General features: G+C 50.6%; 1 protein-coding gene across 12 annotated transcripts in view; it reads right to left on the bottom strand.

The window, feature by feature from the left end:
- The window catches only part of PAX2 (paired box 2), a 77,760-nt gene that overhangs the window by 45,722 nt on the left and 9,705 nt on the right, over nucleotides 1–22,333 (bottom strand). For all 12 annotated transcript variants that reach the window (XM_019459163.2, XM_019459168.2, XM_019459167.2 and 9 more), the window contains one exon: nucleotides 994–1,079. In XM_019459163.2, coding sequence (XP_019314708.2) covers nucleotides 994–1,079 — 86 coding nt within the window. The remainder of the gene's footprint in view (nucleotides 1–993; nucleotides 1,080–22,333) is intronic.

Raw genomic sequence — 22,333 nt, 5'->3', positions numbered from 1 at the left:
AGTTGCTTCTGGTCTTGAAATCACTTGAGAAGTTCCCAATTTCTCCCTCAGGGCACAGACTAGTGAAACCATTCACTCTGCTCAGGTACAGCCCGGCCCGATCCTCCCTCCCGGCGCACGTTGTGACACGGCCTCATGAACAGCGGCTCCTGCCAACTTCAGGAGGCCTGGGACCAGCCATTCTACTTCCTGCTGGTCAAGAGATAAGGGGACAGCTTCCAAGAGGGGCAGCAACAAAAGTATAATCACATTTCAGCCCCTTAAACTCCAGGCTTCATCTATGGCTGCAGGACCACCAAGCACCCTTGGGTCAAAGGGAAGACAATATGGGGGGGGGGGGTCTATCTGGTGCTCTGGTAGGCCTGGGTTGTGTCTCTGAGAGGCCATGGCCAAGGATCAGTAAACAAGGAGGCTGGAGCAGCAGAGAGTTACAGAGGGGAGGAAGGAGAGACAGATCAAGAAGAGACAGGCTAAGAGGAGAGAAGCTGTGAAGAGCGAAGCAGAGAGATGTGAACAGATCCAGAGCCACACATACAGAGAGAAGAAAAGAGAAAGGGAGAGGCAGAGAGAGGAAAGGAGAGAGAGAAGGGAGAGGAGGGGAGAAGAGAGAAAGAATTTAAAAAATTTTAAAAAGGCAGTAAGAGGGTAGGCAGGAAAGAAAAAGGGGCAAGGGGAGACAGAATCAGATAAAAACAAAAGATGAGGAAGGGGAAGGCAGGGAGAGAAGAAAAGCCAAAGGAAAAGCTTGATTTAGAAGGAGACAGAGACAGAAAGACAGACAAGGCAGCTACAAGGTGATGTGCGCAAGAAGCAAAAACAGTCCTGGTGAGCTAGTCTCCTGGGAAGATCCCCACCTCTAGGAGCTCAGGGAGAGCGTGGGCTGGGGAAGGGGTCCTGGGGCCTCAGCAGGAATGCCATTTTGAAGGGAATGGGGGTGGCGTCCTGGCTCTCCTGGGTGGGCCCCCGCTTCCTCCCTTCCCTGAGCCCTCTTACCAATGGTGTGGCCAGGGGCAGTCACTCCCGTCCCAGCCCCATCCGGCGTTGGGTGGAAAGGCTGCTGAACTTTGGTCCTGATGATCCTGCAACAGCATCACAACAGCATCACACATCACGTGCCTTCTCCTGCCTGCACCAGCTCCAGCCCAGCCCAGAGGGGCTCGCCCAAGCTCCCCAGCTCCTTCCTCATGTAGCTGTTCCCTGCACCCCTGCCCTCACTGACTGCTGCAAGGCACGCACTTTCCCTCCCACTGGCTCTGCAGACCCAACCTAGTGCAGCTGGACAGAGGGAGTCTGTATTCTCTCCTGCGGTGTGCATCATCTGAATTGCAGCTTGATTTTTGGTAGCAAGGATTGGGGCAGCAGAGTGAGTGGAGCACAGCATCCTTCCCCTTTCTGGGGGTGGGGGCTGCCCTGATGGCTTGCTGTCCCCCCTTCCCTCCTCAACCACACGCAAACCTCCTCCTGGGAACAAGACTCCCTTGTCTAGAGATCATCTTGGAGCTGGTTTTCCTATTGGGACTGTATCACAGTCTTCTAGAGTTGGGGGGGAAAGTGAGATTTTCCTATTTCTTGGGCTAAAAAGAAATAGCCCGGAAAGGGCTGGGTCACAGATGACCCTTTTGTCCCAGGGAATCCAGCATAGCACATGGCCCCTTTGCCAGATGTCAGGCCTTGAACAACTTCTTCCTGAGCCCACTTACTGTCCTATCTCTGCCCAGCTTGCTGGCCCAATGGCCTGCTTTTCTGGGGTCTTACTTGGACCACAGCTTCTTTTCCAGCCTAGTTGAACAGCCTCACACCCACCCTGTGCACTTTAGGGGTAGAGGGCTGGATCAAACGTCCCAGGACTGGGGATAGGCCTGCTTGTCAGTGGTCTGAGAAGCCCAGGGCTCAGACGTGCAAAAGACCAATGCTGGGGCCAAGACCAAGGAATGCTCCCCTCCATCCGCTAGTCAAAATAGGTACCCTTGAGGCAATTTCTCCAATGGCATCGCTCCTCCCTGCAGCGTGTCGTGTGAGTCAAGTTCACCCACACTGACCAGGTGAGTCACAAACCATGAGCAGACTCCACTGTAACCAGGTTTAACCGAGCACCCACAGGCAATAGAGGTAAGGCACCTGCCTCACAGTGCTGGAGATGAAGTTGGGGAGGGAGGACATACACCCAAAGAAAGCAAAGGAGCCCCGAGGGGCCAGGCCATAAGCACTAGAGGGAGGCAAGGGAGGAATCCAGCCACCTTGCAGGTGGGGACTGGGAAAGAAGTCACTGAGGAGGCAGAGCTTCATGTAGACCTTCATAGCAGGACAGGGCTGAACAGATGAAGGGGCCCAAGGCACGGAGGAGAGTGATAAGGGCACCGGGATGCCTGGCCGGGACCCTGAGTCCTGATTCTGACTCTGCCATTAATCGGCCACCATAGCTTTGGGCTCATCATTCTACTGCTCTGGGCCTCAGAGGTACATCACTCTACTTTTCTGGACCTTTACTTTTCAGTTGTAAAGTAAAAAAGGTTGGACTACAGGATCTCTAAGGTCTCCTCTGCAATGAAAAAAATACCATGGTTCTAAGGTGAACAGAGAAGCCGTGGCAGAGGGGATGGGTAGGGACCATGAAAAGTAGGTACTGGAGGAAGACAGAAGCAAAGCATGGAGCCAAATGAGCTTTAGGGGTAAAGCCCAGACCAGCCAGCCAGGAGCAGTGGAGGTACAGAGAGAAGCAAGAGGAAATAAGGCTGAAAACTTGGAAGTGACGACGACGATCGTGATTTTTCCATTTGCTGGGCATCTATTATGCGCCAACATTATATGCAATTTATATTACTTATATATGCTACTGTTCATTCTCCCAACAACCTCCAAAGTAGATACTATTATCCTCGTTTTTCAGATGGAAAACCAAAGCTAACAGAGGTTAAGTAGCTTAGTCAAAATCACACTGTCAGGACAGAGTCAGAACTCAGTCTCTAGAATGTGGGCTTTTTCTGGTACTTTGTCATACTTCTCCCAACATACAGCAACCAGGTTTAGAGAATCTCAAGCCATGAGTGATTTCTAAACCAGAGGGGACACTTGCAAACAGATCCTGGTAAAGCAATATACAGGCGCAAGATCACAGGAAAGAAAAGAAAGAGTCTGTAAGACGTCATGAAGGCAGAATGGCCGACTGGGCACCTAACTGGAGTCCAGCATGGCTCTAAGAACCTAATTCTGTGTACCTGGAAGGCTGGGGGTTTGTACCACTGTCAGGAGGAGAGACACAGGGAGGTGGCGGGTTTTGTCTCAGACACGCAGTGTTTGAGGTGGGAGGGGGGTGTCCAGCTGGCACAGCACATGTGGATTTAAGAAACCATCAAGGAAAAAGAGCGTCGATAGGGACAAGAGGCCGAAGGAGTGGATGTTGGAGGGCACTGACTTTCACAGGCTGGGGGAAAGAACCTGACCTTGCAGAGGGGCCAGAATTGGTTACACTGGAAATGGCAGAGCAAGGATTGGGCGGTTTCACCTAAATCGACGGAGAAAAACGTTTCCGGAAGGAGAAGACAATTCGCGGCATCGGTGACAATGCAAAGGTTGGAGGGAACTGGGAATAAGAAGAGGCACAGGTTTGGGGACTTGGGGGACAGAGGTGTCAACAAAGCAACTGGAGCAGGAGCCAGACAGAAAGGTTAGGGATTGATTAGGAAGAGACGGGGCAGTGAAAGTAGATTCCTGCCTTCGGGAGTTCGTAGAAAGGAAGAGAGAAAAATGTGGAAGCTGGTGGATGGAACTGACAGCTGAGTGGAGGGAAGGCTGGTTGGGGGAGGAAAGACTTGGGTACACTTGCAGGCTGAGGAGGGAGAACCAGACAAGAGGGAGGGCCTGAAGTTGCCTGACAGAATGTGGATGATGGGAGAAAGCGAGACAGAACAAGGAGAGGCGCCAGGGGGAGTTGGTGAGAGATGGTGCATTTTGAGGTGGCCAAAAGCTTCGAGAAGGAGCTCTTACAGTTTTTATCTCTCAGCGAAGCAGAAGGGAAGGTCATCTCCCAAGAGTTGGGGGAATGTTTGGAGCATGATCACAATGGGAAAGATGGGACAGTGGCTAAGGGCGATGTAGACGGGTGTACCGGAAAAGTCTAGAAGGAGGCTGTGTACACAGCTCAGAGCAGCCGCTCCTAATTCACTGCAGCAAAAGCTTCTGGGATCTCACTGGTCCTGCTGTGGGTGGCTCTGGCTTGTGGGCTGATGAGCCCTGGACTAAGGGAGCCCCAGGGCTGGGGCTGGTTGAAGACAGGTAACTAGATGGCCTTGTGGGGTCTCTATCTTTGTTACCCAGAGCCTCTGACCCCTGAGGCACCAGTGCAGATTTAGCTGAGGCAGCAAGTGATAGAAAATCACTACTCCCTGATGGGGGCTTGGTGGTGCATGGGACAGGAGCTGGGCGGGATGCCTGCCGTGAGTTACTAATGCTCCTGGCGTCCATCCATGCCCCCCAGGCAGTGGGCACTTGCTAGTCCCCAGAGCTGCTCTCGGGAAATTTAAGAACTGAGATCGCGGCTCCCTAGTAGTCATCCATTGCCCCCCTGCATCCTGTACACAACCCAACAACTCGTGGGAATATCACCACAGCTTAAAAGGATAAAGTAAAGCACTGCTTTGGGTGATTGTCTGGCACTATTTCCCCCTGTTGATCTTCCTTCTCTTCCGATCTTTTTCATTCTTGGCACGGCGAGACAACCAGACACATCCTGGCCTCCATGGCCCCGGGCAGGCTTGGCCTTCAAGTCAAGTCTGCAGGTATGGGTCTTCGGAGGGTGCAGTGGGGGTGCTGGAGGCCATAGCTCTACTCAGGGGAGCCGAGCAGCGCTGTTTCCTGTTGCCATGGGAACACGTCAGGACGCCTGCTCATCACTTCCCTTTCTAGCATGTTCTCCTTCACAGCGATGCCCTTCCTCCTCCACCTTTCTGGCTTTGCCTGAGCCCCAGCACGGGGACTTTAGGCACTTAGCAAGGGTGCGACTAGGGCAAAGGGAAGAAGGGGATGGGCTCTGGGCTCTGGGTCAGGCTCGGCTCTGTTACTTAACTGCCTGTGAAACCCTTGGCAGTCTCTTACTCCCTCACCTGTAAAATAAGATAATAATACTGCCCACCTCCTAGGATTGTGGTGGGGTAAACAGGATAACGCATGTAAGATGATTTGTATGATGCTGGGCTCAATACATGCTAATGTTGCTAATAACAATAATCACGACTAGTAGTAGCATTACTCCTATGAGTGACCGCCAGGACTGGCTGCTTTCTCTTTAGGGACTGAGCCAGGTACGGGCAGAAGGCCTCTCAGCCCAGCACGGTCCAGCCTGGCCAGTGTAGCTGCTATGGCGGCCCTGGAAAGGGCACTGAGAAGACAGGAAACACCAGTGGCAGGTGTCACAGCCTGACCCCAAAAGAGGTGAATCAGAGACACTCTCAGGAAGATACATTAGGGTCCTCTGCCTGGGGGCCCCAGGAAGGGTCCACAGACAGTATGAGCAGTAGCTTCTTCGGGACCCGGTAGATGCCAGGGAGCTGTGGTGGTGCTTCGGGGTATAGACGACAAGGCGGGGGGGGGGGGGGGCGAAGCCACTCTTTCTTTGGTTAAATTCCCAGGAAGCCTCCACCTCCCACCGAGCTGGAGATCAAAACAGTTTCATCAGCTCTGTGAGTTAGAAGGAAGGCATGTAATGAGACTCCCATTAACAGTTTGTTAAACTCATGAAGAAACCGAGGAGCTCTCAACATTCCAAGAAAGCGCCGGGGACACTCTTACCCCTCCGCCGGCTCTCCTCCCTCTCTCACTTCTTCCTCCACCTCGCATCCCTGCCTCTGTGTTTCGTTCTCTGTCTTTCTCTGCCCCTCTGTCGCTCTCCCTTCTCTTTGTCCGTCTGTCTGTCTCTGGGCACCCTGTAGTCCCACTGTGGCTGTGTGAGTTTATTGATTCCCGGGAGCTGGGGGAAAGCGGGAGGCAGGGCTGGGGTGCAGGCTCAGGGATGGAAATAGAAGGCTATAAATTATTTGTGACAGGAAAGCAATAGTGGCAGAGTGCTGAGCACAAGTCCTGTGTCACTATTAGATTCCTTTTAGCCTGATGACACTGTAAAAAAGGTTAAGTGTCTGCTGAAATCGTACACCTGGGGGGCCGGGGCAGCCTGGGAGCAGAACAAGCCACTGAGAGCAGGTATATCAATTCTCCAGGCCAATAATATTCCACTCATTGATCGCCACGCAAAGTTCAAAAATCTCATTACAGCCAGGCAGACCGGGAACTTTTTACAAATCAATAGAATGATATAATGTATGTATACTTAGTACAAATGTATCTATTCATCTATCCATCCATCCACGGTCCGCCTCAGGGTTTCCAAGTTAACCTACCCATCATATTATGTTATGTTATGTATGATATTATATTGCATTGTATTATATGATAATAAATGGTGTGCAAAAACTCCCCCTGAGGTGGAGACGAGAAGAGGTCCTATTAGCATTGGGGTGACCTCAGACAGCTCACCTTGGAGAGACAGGTGGCGGCATTTCTGGGACTGGGCCGGTCAGGATTTCTAGGAGCAGTGCTCCCTTAGCAGGAGCTCCAGTAATGAAAGCCATTGTCTATTGAGTGTTTACTATGTGTTGGGCAGTGTTCTGTGTGCCCCAAACAAATAGTTTACCTAATCCTCACAATAGCCCATTTTGTAGATGTGGCATATTATCATTTACCCAAGGTCACCTGTTTACTTAGTGGCAAGTCTGGGGACTGAACTCAAGTGGACTAAATGCAGGGCCCATACCCATAACCACCAAACTCTCCTGCCTCCAGAAAAGAGAGACCCTAAAGCCCAGAGTCCAAACTCCTGGATTCTATTTCCAGTCTCTGCTGTTGTGTTCTGAGAAACCAAGGGTAAGGGGCTCCCTGAGCTTCAGTATTCCCTGCTCTAAAACGGGAGTAGTAACACCTACTAGAAGCAGCCGCTGACAATGTGATATATACACATGATCTGCAAGCCTGTCCCCATCACGTCCCGTCCAGCTGCCTAGAACAGACTGCTTTCCCTACACTGGAATTACTTCCTAGTAGAATAGCCTTCTGGCCTTCCGCCTGGCCTCAGGCCTGGTCATATTACTGGTTTGCTGAAATGGTTTTTTAGCGCAAGAAGTCCTAGGTACCCCCACACGCGTGCCATATACATGTAAAAATCAGTTGAAATTGCCCGAGGATAGTAGACTGCTCACTTCACAGTTTTTGCAGAAAATACTTCCTTCTTCACAGAGGGAAAGTCTTTCCTGATTTGGTAAACTAAGGGAACTCCAGGGAATGTCTCAGACTAGCTGACCCCACGGCCCACTGAGCCAGGCAAGCGGTGGGAGGGGCCCCTGCCACAGCTTTGGGCTGCCTGGCTATGGCAGGCCGGGTCACTCCAAAGGACACAATGATTTTTGCTTCAGCAAAGGATATTTTGCCCAGTGATTGCACGTAATCGCTTCAACACAGGCCCTTGAGAAAGCCTCTATCAGGTACGTGTCCCTGGCTCAGCCCTGAGTCAAACTGGACCAGTTTGACCTGGACCAGTCTCCAGCAAACAGCTGGAGACTTTTCACAGCAGAACCTCGAGTTAGGGATCATAGATTCTCCAGGAAGATTTCACCTCTCCTAAAAAATGGTCCCTACCTCCCCCCACTCCGGGGGAGTAAAGAACTAGAATTTCCCCTCTGTACATCCCAGGAACTAAAACCCTAAATTTACCACTTCCTCCTCGCAGAGGACACAGCATCCATCCAATCTGCCCTCCCCACTGGCAGCCCGGAAGCACTTTCTTTGTGTGAACTCTGTCGTCCCAGGTTCCAGCTTGGCAATTTGTGCAGCTTAGAGTTGCCTGCCCGCGCCCACTCACATGCCCTACAGGTTTGGGTTTGGACAACTAACCATAGGTCAGGCAGGGTCTGTGCATGAGAACGGCCGCTGGTGAGGAGAAGGTATGGGCAGGACCTTCCGTTCTGGCCATAGCATGGCGGAGCTGGAATGCACAGCTTCCGAGGTTAACAGGGGTCCCCCTACATGTGTCAAGAGCTTCTGCCTCTTTGGTTGCTTCTCAGAAGTCACGACTGAGCTCCAATAAATGAAAAGTTTGCAGAAGAGTTTCCTCAAACCAGTGTCCTTGAACGACCTGCATTTAGAATCCCCTGGACTCGTGCTAAAATGCGATCCCTGAGGACCACCCCACGCCTCCTGATTAGAGTTTCTGATGGTGGTAGGGCCCAGGAATCTGGATTTAAGCAAGTTCTCTAGACTACTCTTAAACTCTATAGTATTTGAGAGGACTAGCTTAAGCCAGAGGAGGAAGAACCCATCCTTGTGGTTATAGAAGGGAGCCTTGAGAGGGTTGAGAGAAAGTCTTAGTGGCTGAGAAGGTTCCTTACTCATTTCTATCAATTGACATACCTCTCCATCTGCTGATCCTGACTTCTACTGGCCCAGTAACCAAAATTCAAGAAGCTACCGGTTCCTCTGTGGCAACTGAACTACAGGTTAAAAATAAAAGTAATTTGCAGATAGTTTTTTGTGCATTCCGAGACGATAGATTCCCACTGGGTTCCTTAGATATCACCTTAGCTATTATTTCTTTAGGTATTCTGCATCACCTTAGCCTTCTAAGACTGGCACTAAGGGCGATAATCCTTCCACCACGTGTCCCTGGGAGCCCAGGCCAGATACAATTTACCAGGCTAGATGGGCCATGGGGCTGGCCCAAGGGGGCAATAGTGATGGTTTATATGATGGATGGTAAGCATATGGATTGATTTAACTTCAAGATATGCATAGGTTTAAAAATTAAGGGGCAATGTGTTTAACTAACCATTTGGAAACCAGTCTGCAGTGCATGCCAAGCCCAGAGCGTGACCAGACTAGCTCCTCTCGCCACCGGCCTGCCCTCATCTGTCAGGGCTTCTGGGCTAGAACTGGGGTCCACCAGCTGTCCAGCCCGCGGTCCTGCTCGGGAAGGTCCAGAGGCTAGAAGACTGCCTCGTATCCTGATAGGATAGCGGAAGGGGTGCTGTGTAGACTCACTGCTGGGACCAAGTCCTGCCCGTCCAACCTTCGTGTCCCTCCCTGGCATGCCCACCTCCCTGGGTGAGCGGAAGGAAGCCTGGAGGAAGTGCCCTGAGTGGCAGCAGAGGTGGGACCTGACCTCTGTGCCCCTAGCCCCTCTACCTCTTACCTAGTTATTTCAGTATTCAAAAACAACCCATTAGTCTGCCTGCTGAAAGAATGGGATGTGGCTAAGCCCCGCAACTGCCTTCTGTTACCGACGGAATTCATTCAAAATTCCTTAGCCTGGCCTTCAAAATCTTTCCCAGTTTGGCTCCACCCTGGCTTTCCGATCTATTCTGCCCTGAACCCCTCTTCCCCTCAGGGTCTAGCACAGAGCTGAAAGCTTGTTTTCTTGCTTACTCAGTTCACCCTGAGTCCTCCCCTGGACGCTGAACTCTACAAGGACAGATGTCATGCCCATTTTTCTCACTATTGTATTTTCAGCACCTAGTAACAGGGCCTGGCGTGATGTCAGTATTTACATATATTTTTTTAAGCTTTTTTCAATGTTTATTTATTTTTGAGAGAGACAGAGAGAGAGAGAGAGAGAGAGCGCAAGTTGGGGCGGGGCAGAGAGAGGGGGAGACACAGAATCTGAAGCAGGCTCCAGGCTCGGAGCGGTTAGCACAGAGCCCGACTTGGGGCTCGAACTCATGAACCATGAAATCATGACCTGAGCCGAAGTCCGAAGCTTAACTGACTGAGCCACCCAGGGCGCCCCCATGATGTCAGTATTTCAAAACTATTTGCAGAATTTTAAGAATTTTTTGAAGAAAAAACCTATTTGCTGAAAAACAACTGAATGTTATTATTAATACCAAGGATGACACCTTAAGGGATATAGTGAGCTAATATATGCTCACCATGTACCAGGCACTGTGCTAAGCACTTTAGGTGGATTATTTAATTTATTACAACTTCTTACAAAGATTATTATCCCTATTCTACAGACGTGGAAGCTGAGGCTCAGAGAAGTTAAGTCACTTGCCCAAGCACACACAGCTGGTAAGTAGCAGAGCCAGGATTTAGACCTGGGAGCTTGACTCCAGAACCCACGCTGCCAACCACTGGGTAGAATAACTCATATCAAGAACAGATGATAGAATCTATGAGAGGCTGGCCCTGAATAGAAGAGCTGCATATAATAACGGCAAAAGAAATAACTAAAATTTATTTCATATTCACTAACTGACAGGCATTGTGACAAGTGCATTTTCTCATTCAAATCTGAACTACAACTCTGTCAAATACGCGTGTTGTCTCTTACACCAACGCGACAACAAGGAGGCTGAGCAATTCGCCTAAGGTCACGTGCTGAACAGCACTGGAGCCAGACTTTGGGGCCTGGGACTCCAGTGTGGATAGGCTGAACCATCTTACCTCTCCTGGAAATTTCTACATTAATAGCTATCTGTGTTTATTAACTATTTGGGCATGAACAAATTTCCCCTACAGTCTTCTCGCCTCTGCGATCTGGACAACTGAGCAAATGTATGTGGAGACAATAAACAGAAATTGCATACAGCAGTGATTCCAAACATGCTTAACCTCTCCCCTGTATTTGATGAGCAGCACGTCTGTGTAACAAACGAACCACAATTTTAGGTTAAGTGGCTATGGTTTCAGTATTTTACATGCACTGGTAGGTTTGGGTGTAGAGTTTCCAAATTCTCTGCATCCATCTCTTTATCTGTCTCTCGAGTTTTCAAATCATGTACATGATCGCGTGGCGAAACCGCACACAGAAGTGTTTCTCGGCTTCTATGTTTCTAGAAACTACTTCCATGATTAGTGTATCTTTATATTCATGTCTGCTCTGATGCATTGATCCAAGATTTATAATACTGGATATATTTATCAAAACCTACTTCATGAATTTCTGCCCCAGTTATGCCTATTTCTGCCAAACATGGAAGCCGCAGTCACACTTATCACTGGTCCCTTCCCAGGGCGTCTAGATTCTCACATCACAACTGTGTTTTTATATTGGTCCGTGAACCAGTATTGATGTGCATAAATGTGCACTTGTACACCTGTGTATCTTTCTGTCTATGGCTAGAATGGGGTGCAGGGGATGTGGAAATGAGAGAATTATTAAATGCCAAGTAGATGTGCAATAAATTCCATTGATTTTATAAACTCCAACTTGTCTTCAGTCTCCTTCCATTCTTTATCCTGGGGGCATTGCAACAAAAACCTATTTTAAATACCTTTACGTCCCCCCCCTCCCCCTCCCCAAAAAAGTGTCAATATTTTATTTGGATTTTTAACTTCGCTCCATAACAGTTGTTTGACCTCCTGACTCGTGCGAGTCACATAAATTCTGGGACTTTATTCAGGAGCCATGTTCCTGCTATTGAATAAGCAATTTGGGAGGGTGAATTAATGACTTGTGCTGTTGCTGGAAAGTCCCTGAAGAAATATTAAAATTGCTTGCAGACTGAATCGATACTCAGTGAACACCCAGCAAGAGGGCTTCGGCTCTGGAATGGCCACGGAAGGCAGGGCTTGGTGGAGGAAGGGGAATCCCGCACCCAGCCTGGTGAGCCCCCTCCCAGTCCTCCCCCACCTTTCCCTCCCTCCCCGGAGCTCTGTCGTTCTCAGTAACAGCAAAGTCTTATTAAACCCCAACCAGGACAGAGCGGGGTTCGTCCTGTCTCAGGAAGCAGGCTCAGGGGACAGTTTATTCTCTTACTAGCAACCAGGGCCCGGAGGCCTTATTGAAGGTGATGGTCTGGACACATCCACCTGCTGGAGAAACCGGATGGTGCTGCTGCTTTCTGGCAGGCTGCGCTGAGCTTGGGGGTCAAGAGCACGCTGAGCTTGGGGAGGCTGCGGCGGGGACCGGTTTCTGCTGGGTGTGCAGAAGGGCCGGGTGCTGTGCTTCCAGGTCCACTGCTGTGTCTGTCTGAGTCGCGTTTACTATTGCTCTGGTGGCCGCATGATTTCAGCCTTTGCGTGTGGGTGCGCCGGTGGGATGCAGAGTTTGAATTGTGTTGGGTGTACGTTGTAACGCATTGTGGCCGGACGCGTTCCTGCAGCCGGCGTGAGGTTTGTTACTCGGTGTTTTGTGATATGACATTGAGGTGACTGCACTTTGTGTCACACTGAGCTGGAGGAATTTGAGTATTGTTTAGCAGCAATGTCTGCGTCTCAGCTTTGAATTATTGTGTTCGTTGATCATATCAGCATCTTTTTTTTTTTTTTTTTTTTTGTAATGTACGTCTCAGAGATTAGGTTAATGGGTGTCTCCTTGGTGATGTGGGTTGAGTAATGATGTTGGATCTGGGTGGTGCTGTATGATTCGGTAATTGCTTTCTCGGTGTGGTGGCGGGAGGCGGGCGAGAGGGCCCACCCTTTAGCTTTTTTAGCTTACTTCGACCTGGTCATTTGCACTGCTGCTTTCCAGAAGGAAGATTCTAGAGATGAGGGACAGATCTCTTCTCGATGACCAGAAGCACGGCTCTGTTCTGTTGGAAGCACACTGCCCCTGATCCATGGGACACTTCTGACCTGGCCACACTGACACAGGTCCTGGGGCCACCCTCCCTACATCTGCCTCATGTGGAAAGTTAAGCCTCCAAGCCTGTGTAGAGGAGGATAGATGGGAGTAAACTCCCCGATTCCAAGGAACATGAACCCAAGTCCAACAGGAATCCTAGTTCCCCAGTCCCCTCCTCTCTGGGATTCTGGCCATCAGCACCTTCTTCCTTCCCAGCATCCCCAGATGATGTGGCTCAGCAGCGGCCTGCACTCACCAGGCCGCGGACGCGTGAGCACACACACACACACACACACACACACACACACACACACACACCACGGAAGAGTACAGCAACACCTACTAGGCATAACTTTCTACTAAGGTTCAGGGTCTTTGTTCTGAGCTTGTCAGGAAATGTGTAACTACATCGCTGGGTGTGAGGCTGCGAGATATACAGAGCCCTGCAAGAGACTGCAGACACCTGCTCTTCCTCTGATGGCGAAGGCGATCTGAAGGGTGGAGTGCTGGATGAACACATAGGTTTTAGAGCCAGTACCGCCTGGGTTCAAATCCTAGTTCTGCTGCTTAGCCTTGTGACCCGAGTAACTTACTTAACGTCACTAAACTCCAGTTACCTCATCTATAAACAATCCTATAAAGCCCTATGGGGTTGTTTACGAGGCTTAAATCAATTAATACATGCAACATGCTTATAATGATTTCTACTATAGTAAGCACTTGTTAGCTACTGTTATTATGAACAAAAGGGCTTACCAAGTAAAGCAGCCATAGATTGGCCTCTGCATGTGTACAAGCGTGTACACACGTGTGCTAACATACCTAAAACCCCAAGATGAGTAAAGCTGTGTGTGATCTAAGCGGAGAAGTGTAAAAACTTCAGTCAGGTAGTGTGGAGGCAGGGGGTAGCTCCCTCCTCGACCTTCCGGTCCCTTTGGACAGCGGCAGGGGCTGGGCGATGACAGATTTCGCCACTGCCTGTCTCCATACAGAGGGCTGCATCCAGCCCCGCAAGGATGAATAGGTGGAAAGGAAGGTGGTGGCCCTTAGGCATTTTATACTTATGAAAAAAATTCAAGGGTAATTGAGTCCTCAGGGTTCAAATTTAGCTCATTTAAAATATTTGCTTTCTAATTTTAAAAGTCAGAACCTTTGCCAGCCAATAGGTATAAATAAGGGATAGTGAAATCCAGGTGTCAAATTGGGAAATAAGGAAGGGGTAAGAAGGAAATCAGATCAGTGAATATTAAGGCAGTTGCGTGTGGATCTTATGAAAGTCCATTGAGCTGAACTTGGTTACCCACCCAGACCAAAGGGGCCGGGAAAACTACAGGCAAGAATGGGATTGGGCCTTGGCCTCATTCCATGGGCCTTTCCATAGAGGTGGGGAGACAGAACACATCATCGGGGGTTTGGAGAACTTTGGTTTTCACCTTTGTTCTTATTGAGTGTAGGGTAAAAAGAATCTGTAGTTGTCGTTACTTGGAACCATTGCTCAATGTGTTCATACATCAAGCCCAAAGTGAAATTTTCTCCTAAATTTGCTTCTTAAAATCTTTTAGCCCTTAGCAGTGAAAATAACTGCAGTGATTATCAACCTCCTATGGTTCCCTGGAACATCCAGATATGTGGGACAATAGTAGGCAGATCAGTTTGAACTTGTCAAATATTTGCTTACTTCCCCCTCACCTCTCTCTTTATCCTTTATCTTGTCTCTACTTTCTCTTCTCTCTTTCCTTCCTCTTCCTGTTTACCTCCCTTCTCTTCCCTCTATGACATTTAAGAATCAGAGGAACCCTTCAAACCCATCAAATAAGGATTTTTTTTCCCACTACCGTTTCATTTTATCTTAAAAAAAAAAACCCTATAAAATGCAAAGCACCACAACCCATGAAAATGCCATGAAGCCCAGAAAATGCCAACCTTCAACTCCTCAAGCAATAGTAAGCTCATTCCAGAGAAGGAGTGTGCAGGCATATGAAGTTTACACACACACACACACACACACACACACACACACACACACACACAGGCTGGGCTCTCCAACAACGTGGACAAAGGGGGCAATTATCTGACTAATTCTGTTCAGTGCTCAGGTAAGTGACTCAGAGCGCTTTTTCCCTGCACACACATAGGGGCCTGCACACAGGCCCCTTCCTCAATCCGGCTGGGCCCAGAGAGCACCATAATTCTCACCGGCATTCATGATACACATTTCTGTTCACAGAATATCCTTTCAACTCGAGCTTTTTATTTAAAAGAGTTCACTGTTTGTGCACACACAGGCCAGAACTCACACACATTGACACAGACACATAGCAAGAAATGTACACTTGATGGCTACGACTGCCACAATAATAACTAACATTTATTGAGCACTTGCTTCGTGCCAGGTGCAATGCTAAGCAGGTTTATGTGGATGAACTCACATAACCCTCACAAGCACCTATGACAGAACTGTGTGGTTATCTCCGTGCTAGAGGGGTGGAGAGGCTGAGGTCCAGGGAGGAGATGAGATTGACCTGTAACCACGCAGCCAGTGAGCAGGGAAGCTTGCTTCAAACTCCAGAAATCTCTCCTAGAGCCCATTTTCTTACTTTTTCTGGGTTACAAAGGTTTGCACGAATTGCTTGGTATATGGCAGGTGCTTAGCAAAGGTTTTCCGGATGGACAAATGAAAGTATAAATGAATGAAAGGCCATGTCTACTAAGCACCTGATACTCCCCTTTAAGGTGGCAAAAAGGATCCCCTTATGGAAGCCAGGCCTACCAGACAGTTTACCCTTATTTGGACAAGGCGATTTGCCCTCCCAACCAACCTTCCGGGGCAAGTGTCCATCAGCTGTACTTGTCCAGATGCTAAGCGCTCTAAGTACCAGCTCTCCGGAGACCTGACTTTCGGGTCAAGACCAGCCTCTTTTTAAACCAGAAGCCAGACCCAAATGCATCAAAGATGCTTTCTAACCACAACACTTTGTCGCCTACAATACTTCCCTCTGGAAACAGGTGTTTTCCAGTGAAATGCAACACCAGTGGAATGAAAACGAGTGTTGATGCTGCGCCTGGATAAAAACTAAGAAATTTGATCAATGATGTCTCTAAATCACCAGATATTTGGCATCCTATTGACAACCCTTATAGACGACTGACTAAAGCTTTGATTTTCGTTCAGATGTTTGGGAGTTGTCACATTTACCTGTTTGTCAGCAAGTGCTCATACGTTTCTAAGAGACGTAAGTGAACACTAAAAAGGACAAGAACAACCCAGAATAAAACAGACTAAAGAGAACAGGGGTAGCAAGCTATTTAATGAAACTAGTCAATCAGACTCCATCTTGGAGATCCGTTAGAACGTGGATCCAGTTCACAAGAGCCTCATGTACTCAGAGACCTTTAAAAACGTCCTAAGGCTGTATCCTGGACCGTCTGCAGAACCGGACCAGTCAGATCCCTGCACGGCGGAGCTAATGAATCAGTCCCCTTGTCCGGCAGGGAGAGACCACGTTGTGGCCACATCCAGCCTCTTGGTGCTGACATGGCCCCATCCACTCTCTGGATGCCTGCGTGCCCGGGTGCAGAGTATCTCTGTGTGTTGTCAGTCCAAGCTGTAGATTTTGCAACGCTTGGTGTAAATCTGGTTTGTGACTTTGTGCACGTACCCCTACTTGTGATTTAGTGCTCTGCCTTTTATCATCTCTCTACTTCCATTTTCTTTCCCTCTCTACTTTTTAATGCTGTTTACAACTTCCTTATCCATGGAGCAGCACAGCGATCTTTCAGTGTCGCTACTGATCTACCCACATGATTTTCCTTACCCGTGTTTTCTCTCCACTTGACTTAATTTATGCTTTAGTAAATAGGAACTTTAGATCGCTCCATTCAACAGTATTTAGGGTTACTGCTTTTTATCAAAGGCATCGTGGCACTAAAGGACTCCCTGCAAGGGACATTTGTTTATTCTTATGAGCGACCGGCTCTCCCTACACACGACAAGGCTGCGTGCGGGCGGGCGTGCCTGCACAGCGTCCTCGGTTCTATGCTCCACTGCCCTGTGTCAATGCCGTTTGGCACCGGCAGGAAGAGATCAGTGAAACCGTGATGTGGACAGCAGCCCATCCTCAAGGTGCTGCAGATAAATCCAGGCCCAGGGCCTTCCCTGCTGATGACCACTCAGTTCTTTTAGGAGGAGGCCCACATATGCCTGGCAGGGCTGATTCCTCCAAATTCTCCCTCCCACGTACACCCTTCATCCCAGAGCTGCAGCAGAGGCTTGTGATGACATTATTCCCAAGCAAGATTTTAGGGATCTCTTCTCTTAGAGGTGTGAGTTCGAAGTGGTGGGGGTGGGGGTGGGGGGGACCAGGGCAATGCCTTCCTATATTTCTGGGTCATCTGTTGCCTTTTTCTCCCTCTCTGCAAATCTTTCCACACTTCCTCATTGCTAATTCTATTTGACCTTGAACTCTGTCCTCTCCCTTCACACCAGAATGTGTCCCAAGGGGGACAGCACTTCCAAAGAAGCAGTTACCTGGCCGGACAGGCCTGGAGACCAGTAGCCAGAGGGGCCAGCCCATCACTCCACTCCTGGAAATAAATCCCATTGTATTTGCATTTTAATTTTCCACATAAACAAAGGCCCAGAGTACTCGCTTGGGCAGCATCACTGGACGAATTTAATTAGAAATGAAAAGTTTATAGGGCCCTCTTTAATGCGATTAATGCTCAGTTAACATTTATCACATTCGTATGCTGGAATCGCCTTTTCTAAGCAGCCACTGGCCATGAAATGAATTTCTCTCAACTTTTTTTGTACCCACCCTGGGAGGTCATCTCCTAAGGAATCTCCAGGCTGCCTCCCTGGGTCCAGGAACTACCTAATCCTCAGAGCTAAGTTAAGGGAAGGGTTGGGAGGGGGAAGAGGCGAATGCATATGTGCTGGGGCTGGAGGGCAGGGGGCATAAGAGTGAGGGCTGGACACTATTTCTAGGAAGACCTGGACAAAACCAGGCCTGTACCTCTGAAAAGAGCTGAGTGCTCAGCCCAGCAGACCGGCCGAAAGGCTTCAGAGCCTCTTCTCCAATAAAAAAAAAAATGACCTCCCTTCCCAACACACATACTCAGTTCATTTCTGTGGCCCCCAAACCAGGCTTTAGTTGGAGCTGACCGGTGTCAGTCACCTCCGCTTCTCACTGCTCCTGTCTTAGGCCGTCTCTCTTCTACCCCTTTTTCCTCTTTGGTCAGGGCCTCCCCCCGGCCAGACCCATGGTGACTGGGAAAGGAACCTGAGTCTTGACCCCAAGGGATACTTCATTTTCTCTGGCTCTGCCAGAGGCCAGACAGTCACAGTGTGTGGGAAGGCCGCCTGCCCTGGTGTCAGCTCCCTAGAGAAGCCGAGCGGAGTGGGGGAACATGAAACCTCTATTGGTCCCCAGAGCGTGGATGGCCTTCCTTATCTTATCACCTTCTCTTCCCTCTTCAATTAGAGTCTACTGAGATTGGCCTCCTAACCCAAACCAGCTAACCCGAGGAGAAGGAGACAGAGGAAGGAAAAAGGTAAGGGATAGGGGGAGGGAGGGGAGGTCTCCTCTCTGCAGATGAAAAAAGGAGATAAATCGCTTGACCTGTGTCCTTACCTAGATGCACACCCGCCTCGAGGATCTCAACAGACGCAAACCACGCACCGCGACTGTGCTCCCGGTAGCGACCTGGCCCTCGCACACCACTCTACACCCTCACGCCTAGCAGAGAACACGCACATGTGCCCGCGTTCAGACTGAGTGTGTCGGGACCCTGCGGACCTGACCGGAAACCCTACTCCTCAGCCTAGCGGGAGCTCTACCGTCCATTCAACTCACGCTTGCCAGGTAACGCTTGCTAACGTCCCAAACAGGCAAGTTGTCCAAGCGACGGCAGAGACTTTCATTCTGAGACCAAACGATCCCTTCAGCCGCAAACCCTCTGAGTAACAAGCCACCAGCTCCCCGTTTGATAAGCCCGACTCCTTCTAAGAGCTCCTTGGAATACCAGCACCAGGTAGACAGCTTCCCAGGGCGTGAATGCTACGCTCAGCTGGACCCACACACTCTTCCCAAAGTTCCCAGACTCTCCCCACGACAGAGCCACACAGAGGCCCTCGACACACCGTCACCAACTTCTCTTGGTATGATGCACACGGCAGGTGCCACCTTGCCCTCGACAATCAGGATGGAAAGTCACAAGATAAGGGGCAGGATGAAGGTCTCCTCCCTGACCATCCCTGGGGCCTGTCGAGCCAGACACTGCCCACGAGGCTCCCGGTTTCCTGAAGCTTCCTCCACCAGCCCAGCAAAGACCCTGGCGCCAAGAGGGAGCATCGGGGCAGGGAATGCTTGTTCCCGTTTGCTCAAGCTCTGGGGCCGCCATTGCTCTCCCTTCCTGCCCTCCTTTCTCCTCCCGCAGTCCTCTGAGCCCTTCCTCTCTGATTTTGTGACCTTACTGTGCCTACAAGGTGAGGACAGTCCCCCTTCCGGCCTGCTGCCCTGTCCTACAGCCTCTCCGCCACTCCTGCCAGGAGCTGCTCCCGGCGTCCTCTGGCTTCCTCTGTTCCTGAATGGCTGCAGAGGGAGCTCACTGCAGAGAAGTTCGGGCAGGGCTGAAGGCAGGCAGAAGAGGAAGCCCTGAGCAAAGCGGCCAGAGGCTCCCAGGTGGAGGGGGCTCCACTCTGGAACACCTCGGAAGTGAGGACCTCTCTCCCTTCCTCTTGGCTTCCCTCCCACTCTCCCTTCTGCGGGGACCAGGCTGCAGCAGCTACACCTGCAGCAGCTTTGCAGCGGCCGCCAGCCCGCCTGGTGCTGTGTGCTGCCTGGTGCGGGCGGCCCTGAGCCCCGGCTCCCGCCACTTGACCTCCCGTGCCACCTCCTTCACTCTGACACCTCTCCCTCTCCTGGCTGGCCTCCCTTCTCTCCTTTCCCACCTTCTAAGCTTCCTGAGTACCCCCCCCCCCGCCCTTAGCCTGGTCTACCAGCTGTCCAGAGCTGACGGTCCCTCCAACTGCCTCCAAGCTCTACTAGAGGCCCTTGGCTGAGATGCACGGGATCCAGCCCAATTTTCAAGCTTCTGGAGCTCCTTGCTTTGTATTCCCGCCATTCACTCCATTCTCCTCAGGCCAAGCCAGCTCAGAGGCCTCACCCTTTTGCCCCTCAGCCTCCCTGCCTCCTTCCTCACTCTTCAGCCTTTCTTCTGACTTCTGTCCTCCTCTCCCACTCCCGCCTCACCCTCTCCTGCCCTCACGGTAGAGAGTGGATGTCCCCTCCACCTCCCTCCCTCAGGGGCTCCTGGACCAAGGGGCTCAGGAAGTACCACCTGCACCCCTGCACCTGCCCTGCTACCCCTCTGGTCTGAAGCAGAGAAGAGAAGCTATGTCTTGTTACACAGCCCTGGGGCTGCAGACCAGGGCCCATGGACTGAATCAGGCCAGAAATGGTGTTTTCTTTGCCCAGCACAGAGTTTTTAAACCCCAAATCTTCCTGCCTCTGGGCTGGGCCTGCATATTCCAGGCCCTTTTTCGTCCAGCTCTCACCAGCTCCATCCCATCTCCTGCAGCCCTACCCTCCTCCATCCACGTCCCTACGGTAAACCTGACCTCTCTAGAAGGTCAGCAAGTCTCATTTTCTCTCACTGTTATGTGAAAAACACAAAATACTTCCTTATCATATATATTATCCCTCAGAAACCAAAAGACAGAGTCCAGGGTGTGTGTGTGTGTGTGTGTGTCTGTGTGTGGTTGTTGAGGATGGGCTACAAGAGGAACGTGGCTCTACAGCCTCTCCCCTCTCCGTACCTCCCCTCGACATACCTTCTTCTCCCACCCAGGAGTTCCCACAGGGAACTGCACAAGGCCTTGCCCCTTCTCCTCCAGTGCTCGGTCACTCTCCTCTTATTTCCCACTCCCAACAGCTCCCCGAGGCCCAGCCCTCTCTGGAGCCCCCAGGCATCTGCCTGTGCCTTCATGCCCTTCCTGGTCTCCAAGCCCACTCCAGTTCCCATTTACGTGGTTCTCACACATAGCCTCTCCTTTCTTTTCCTGGCATCTGGGTTACTGGGGAAGGACTTGGAAGCTGGGCCCAGGGCCTGGTCCTTGGGAGAGCTCTGCCAATGACCATCCCCCAGTGCTGCTGCCATGCCTCCTGCTGGAGGGACCCGCACTCCTTGGTGGGTCTCTGTGACACAAGTCTATAGGAAGGAGACCCACTGGGAAGAGCATCTTTTCGGCTGCTTGTGCAGTTGGCCCCTAACTAGTCCTGCCAACTGGGCTGGGAGTCAGGTATCTAAGAGAAGATGGACCGCTGACCATTCAGCTCTCCACTACAAAGGTGACATCACTGTAGCCAGGGCCCTCTTTTGGGGGGCTAACTGGACCATGGAGTGTTACAGTGCCAATAAAGATTGAAGGAAAATTTGACCTGGGTTTGCCCAAATTACAAAACAAAGAATCTTCAGCTGAGTCCTATTATCAGCCAATGGCCCCATGACTGCATCACTGGTTAAACTGTTGGGCCAGAGACAAGGTGTCCAGCCTCTGTCAGTGATTGTAGGTCACGTCCTGTGGGCCTTCCTCCCTTTGCTCTTGGCCTCCTCGCCCTTTTACCAAAGAGCAGACACGGGATGGCACACACATACATATACAAATACACATGCACTGAAGATGTCAACCTCTATGCCTAGAAACCATCGTGAATATGTGCAAGCTGCACCTTGATGGCACCAAAACAACAGGCTCAACAGGAGGAAACCATTCAACCCCGTGGCTTCCTGGTAGATAGATAAACCCAATGTGATTTAATTTCCCATCTGTTTCACTTGTTACTTGGGCATTGTCGTGAGATACTGTTTCCCACGCCTCAGATCTGTCACGGGCCCTTCTCTCTTTTCTAGACTCACCCACATGGCTGGTGAGCTGCACTGACTGAAGCTGTACTTGTAACTGCTTCCTTTGCAAGGGTCTGAACTCTGGACAACTGGCTTGGGGAGTGGGGGGAAACAGCAGGGGTTCAGAGAAGTGGTGGCCCAGGTTAGAACACTTTAGTGCACTCTTTTAAAGGACCAGAAGTGAAAAGGAAATACATATACGTCGTTTCCTCTTGCCGTGAGGACCTCCAGCTCCAGGTAGCAACAAAGGGGGACTAAGGACAAACCTGAAACTAAGAGGGGAAGTTGCAAAGTAGCTACAGCCAGAGATCTCCGAAGCTAGGAGCATATGGTGGAGCCCTTGGCACACAGTATTCCTTTATCAGTCCTGCTCACAAGACGGGGAAGCAGGACCCCTATCCCATTTTGGCTCATACCAAGCCCCTCTTCGTGGTGCAGGCTCTTGGTGGCAGGGGTCGGGGGTGGCGATTCCCCTTCTGCACCCGTTACTACCATTGCCACTCCTTCTCTGGAATCTGTGATGTTCTAGTCTATAAGCACATACCATCACATATACAACCACACTCTCTCCCGTGCGCCAGAATAAGCCCAACTGTTCCCTCCCAAACCGACTTCCAACAGTGCCTCTCCGTCCCTGGATCTACTCTACACAATAATTCACCCATTCTGCCAATATGCACACAAAGCCGCTGCTCTCCCCTGCCACAGCCCACTCCCTCCCCAACCTTCCCTTCTCCAGGCACCCTGTTTCCCTTCTCCAGGGTCTGCTCCTGCCTGGCCCCCATCTCCACTGGCTAATTCCCCCTGTGGCCCCTGTATTGA

The sequence above is a fragment of the Panthera pardus genome, unplaced genomic scaffold, assembly GCF_024362965.1.
Source record: "Panthera pardus isolate Hobbes unplaced genomic scaffold, ASM2436296v1 HiC_scaffold_22, whole genome shotgun sequence".
Taxonomy (NCBI): domain Eukaryota; kingdom Metazoa; phylum Chordata; class Mammalia; order Carnivora; family Felidae; genus Panthera; species Panthera pardus.
The sequence above is the reverse complement of the archived record's forward strand: the minus strand, read 5'-3'. Positions and strand labels throughout refer to the sequence as shown.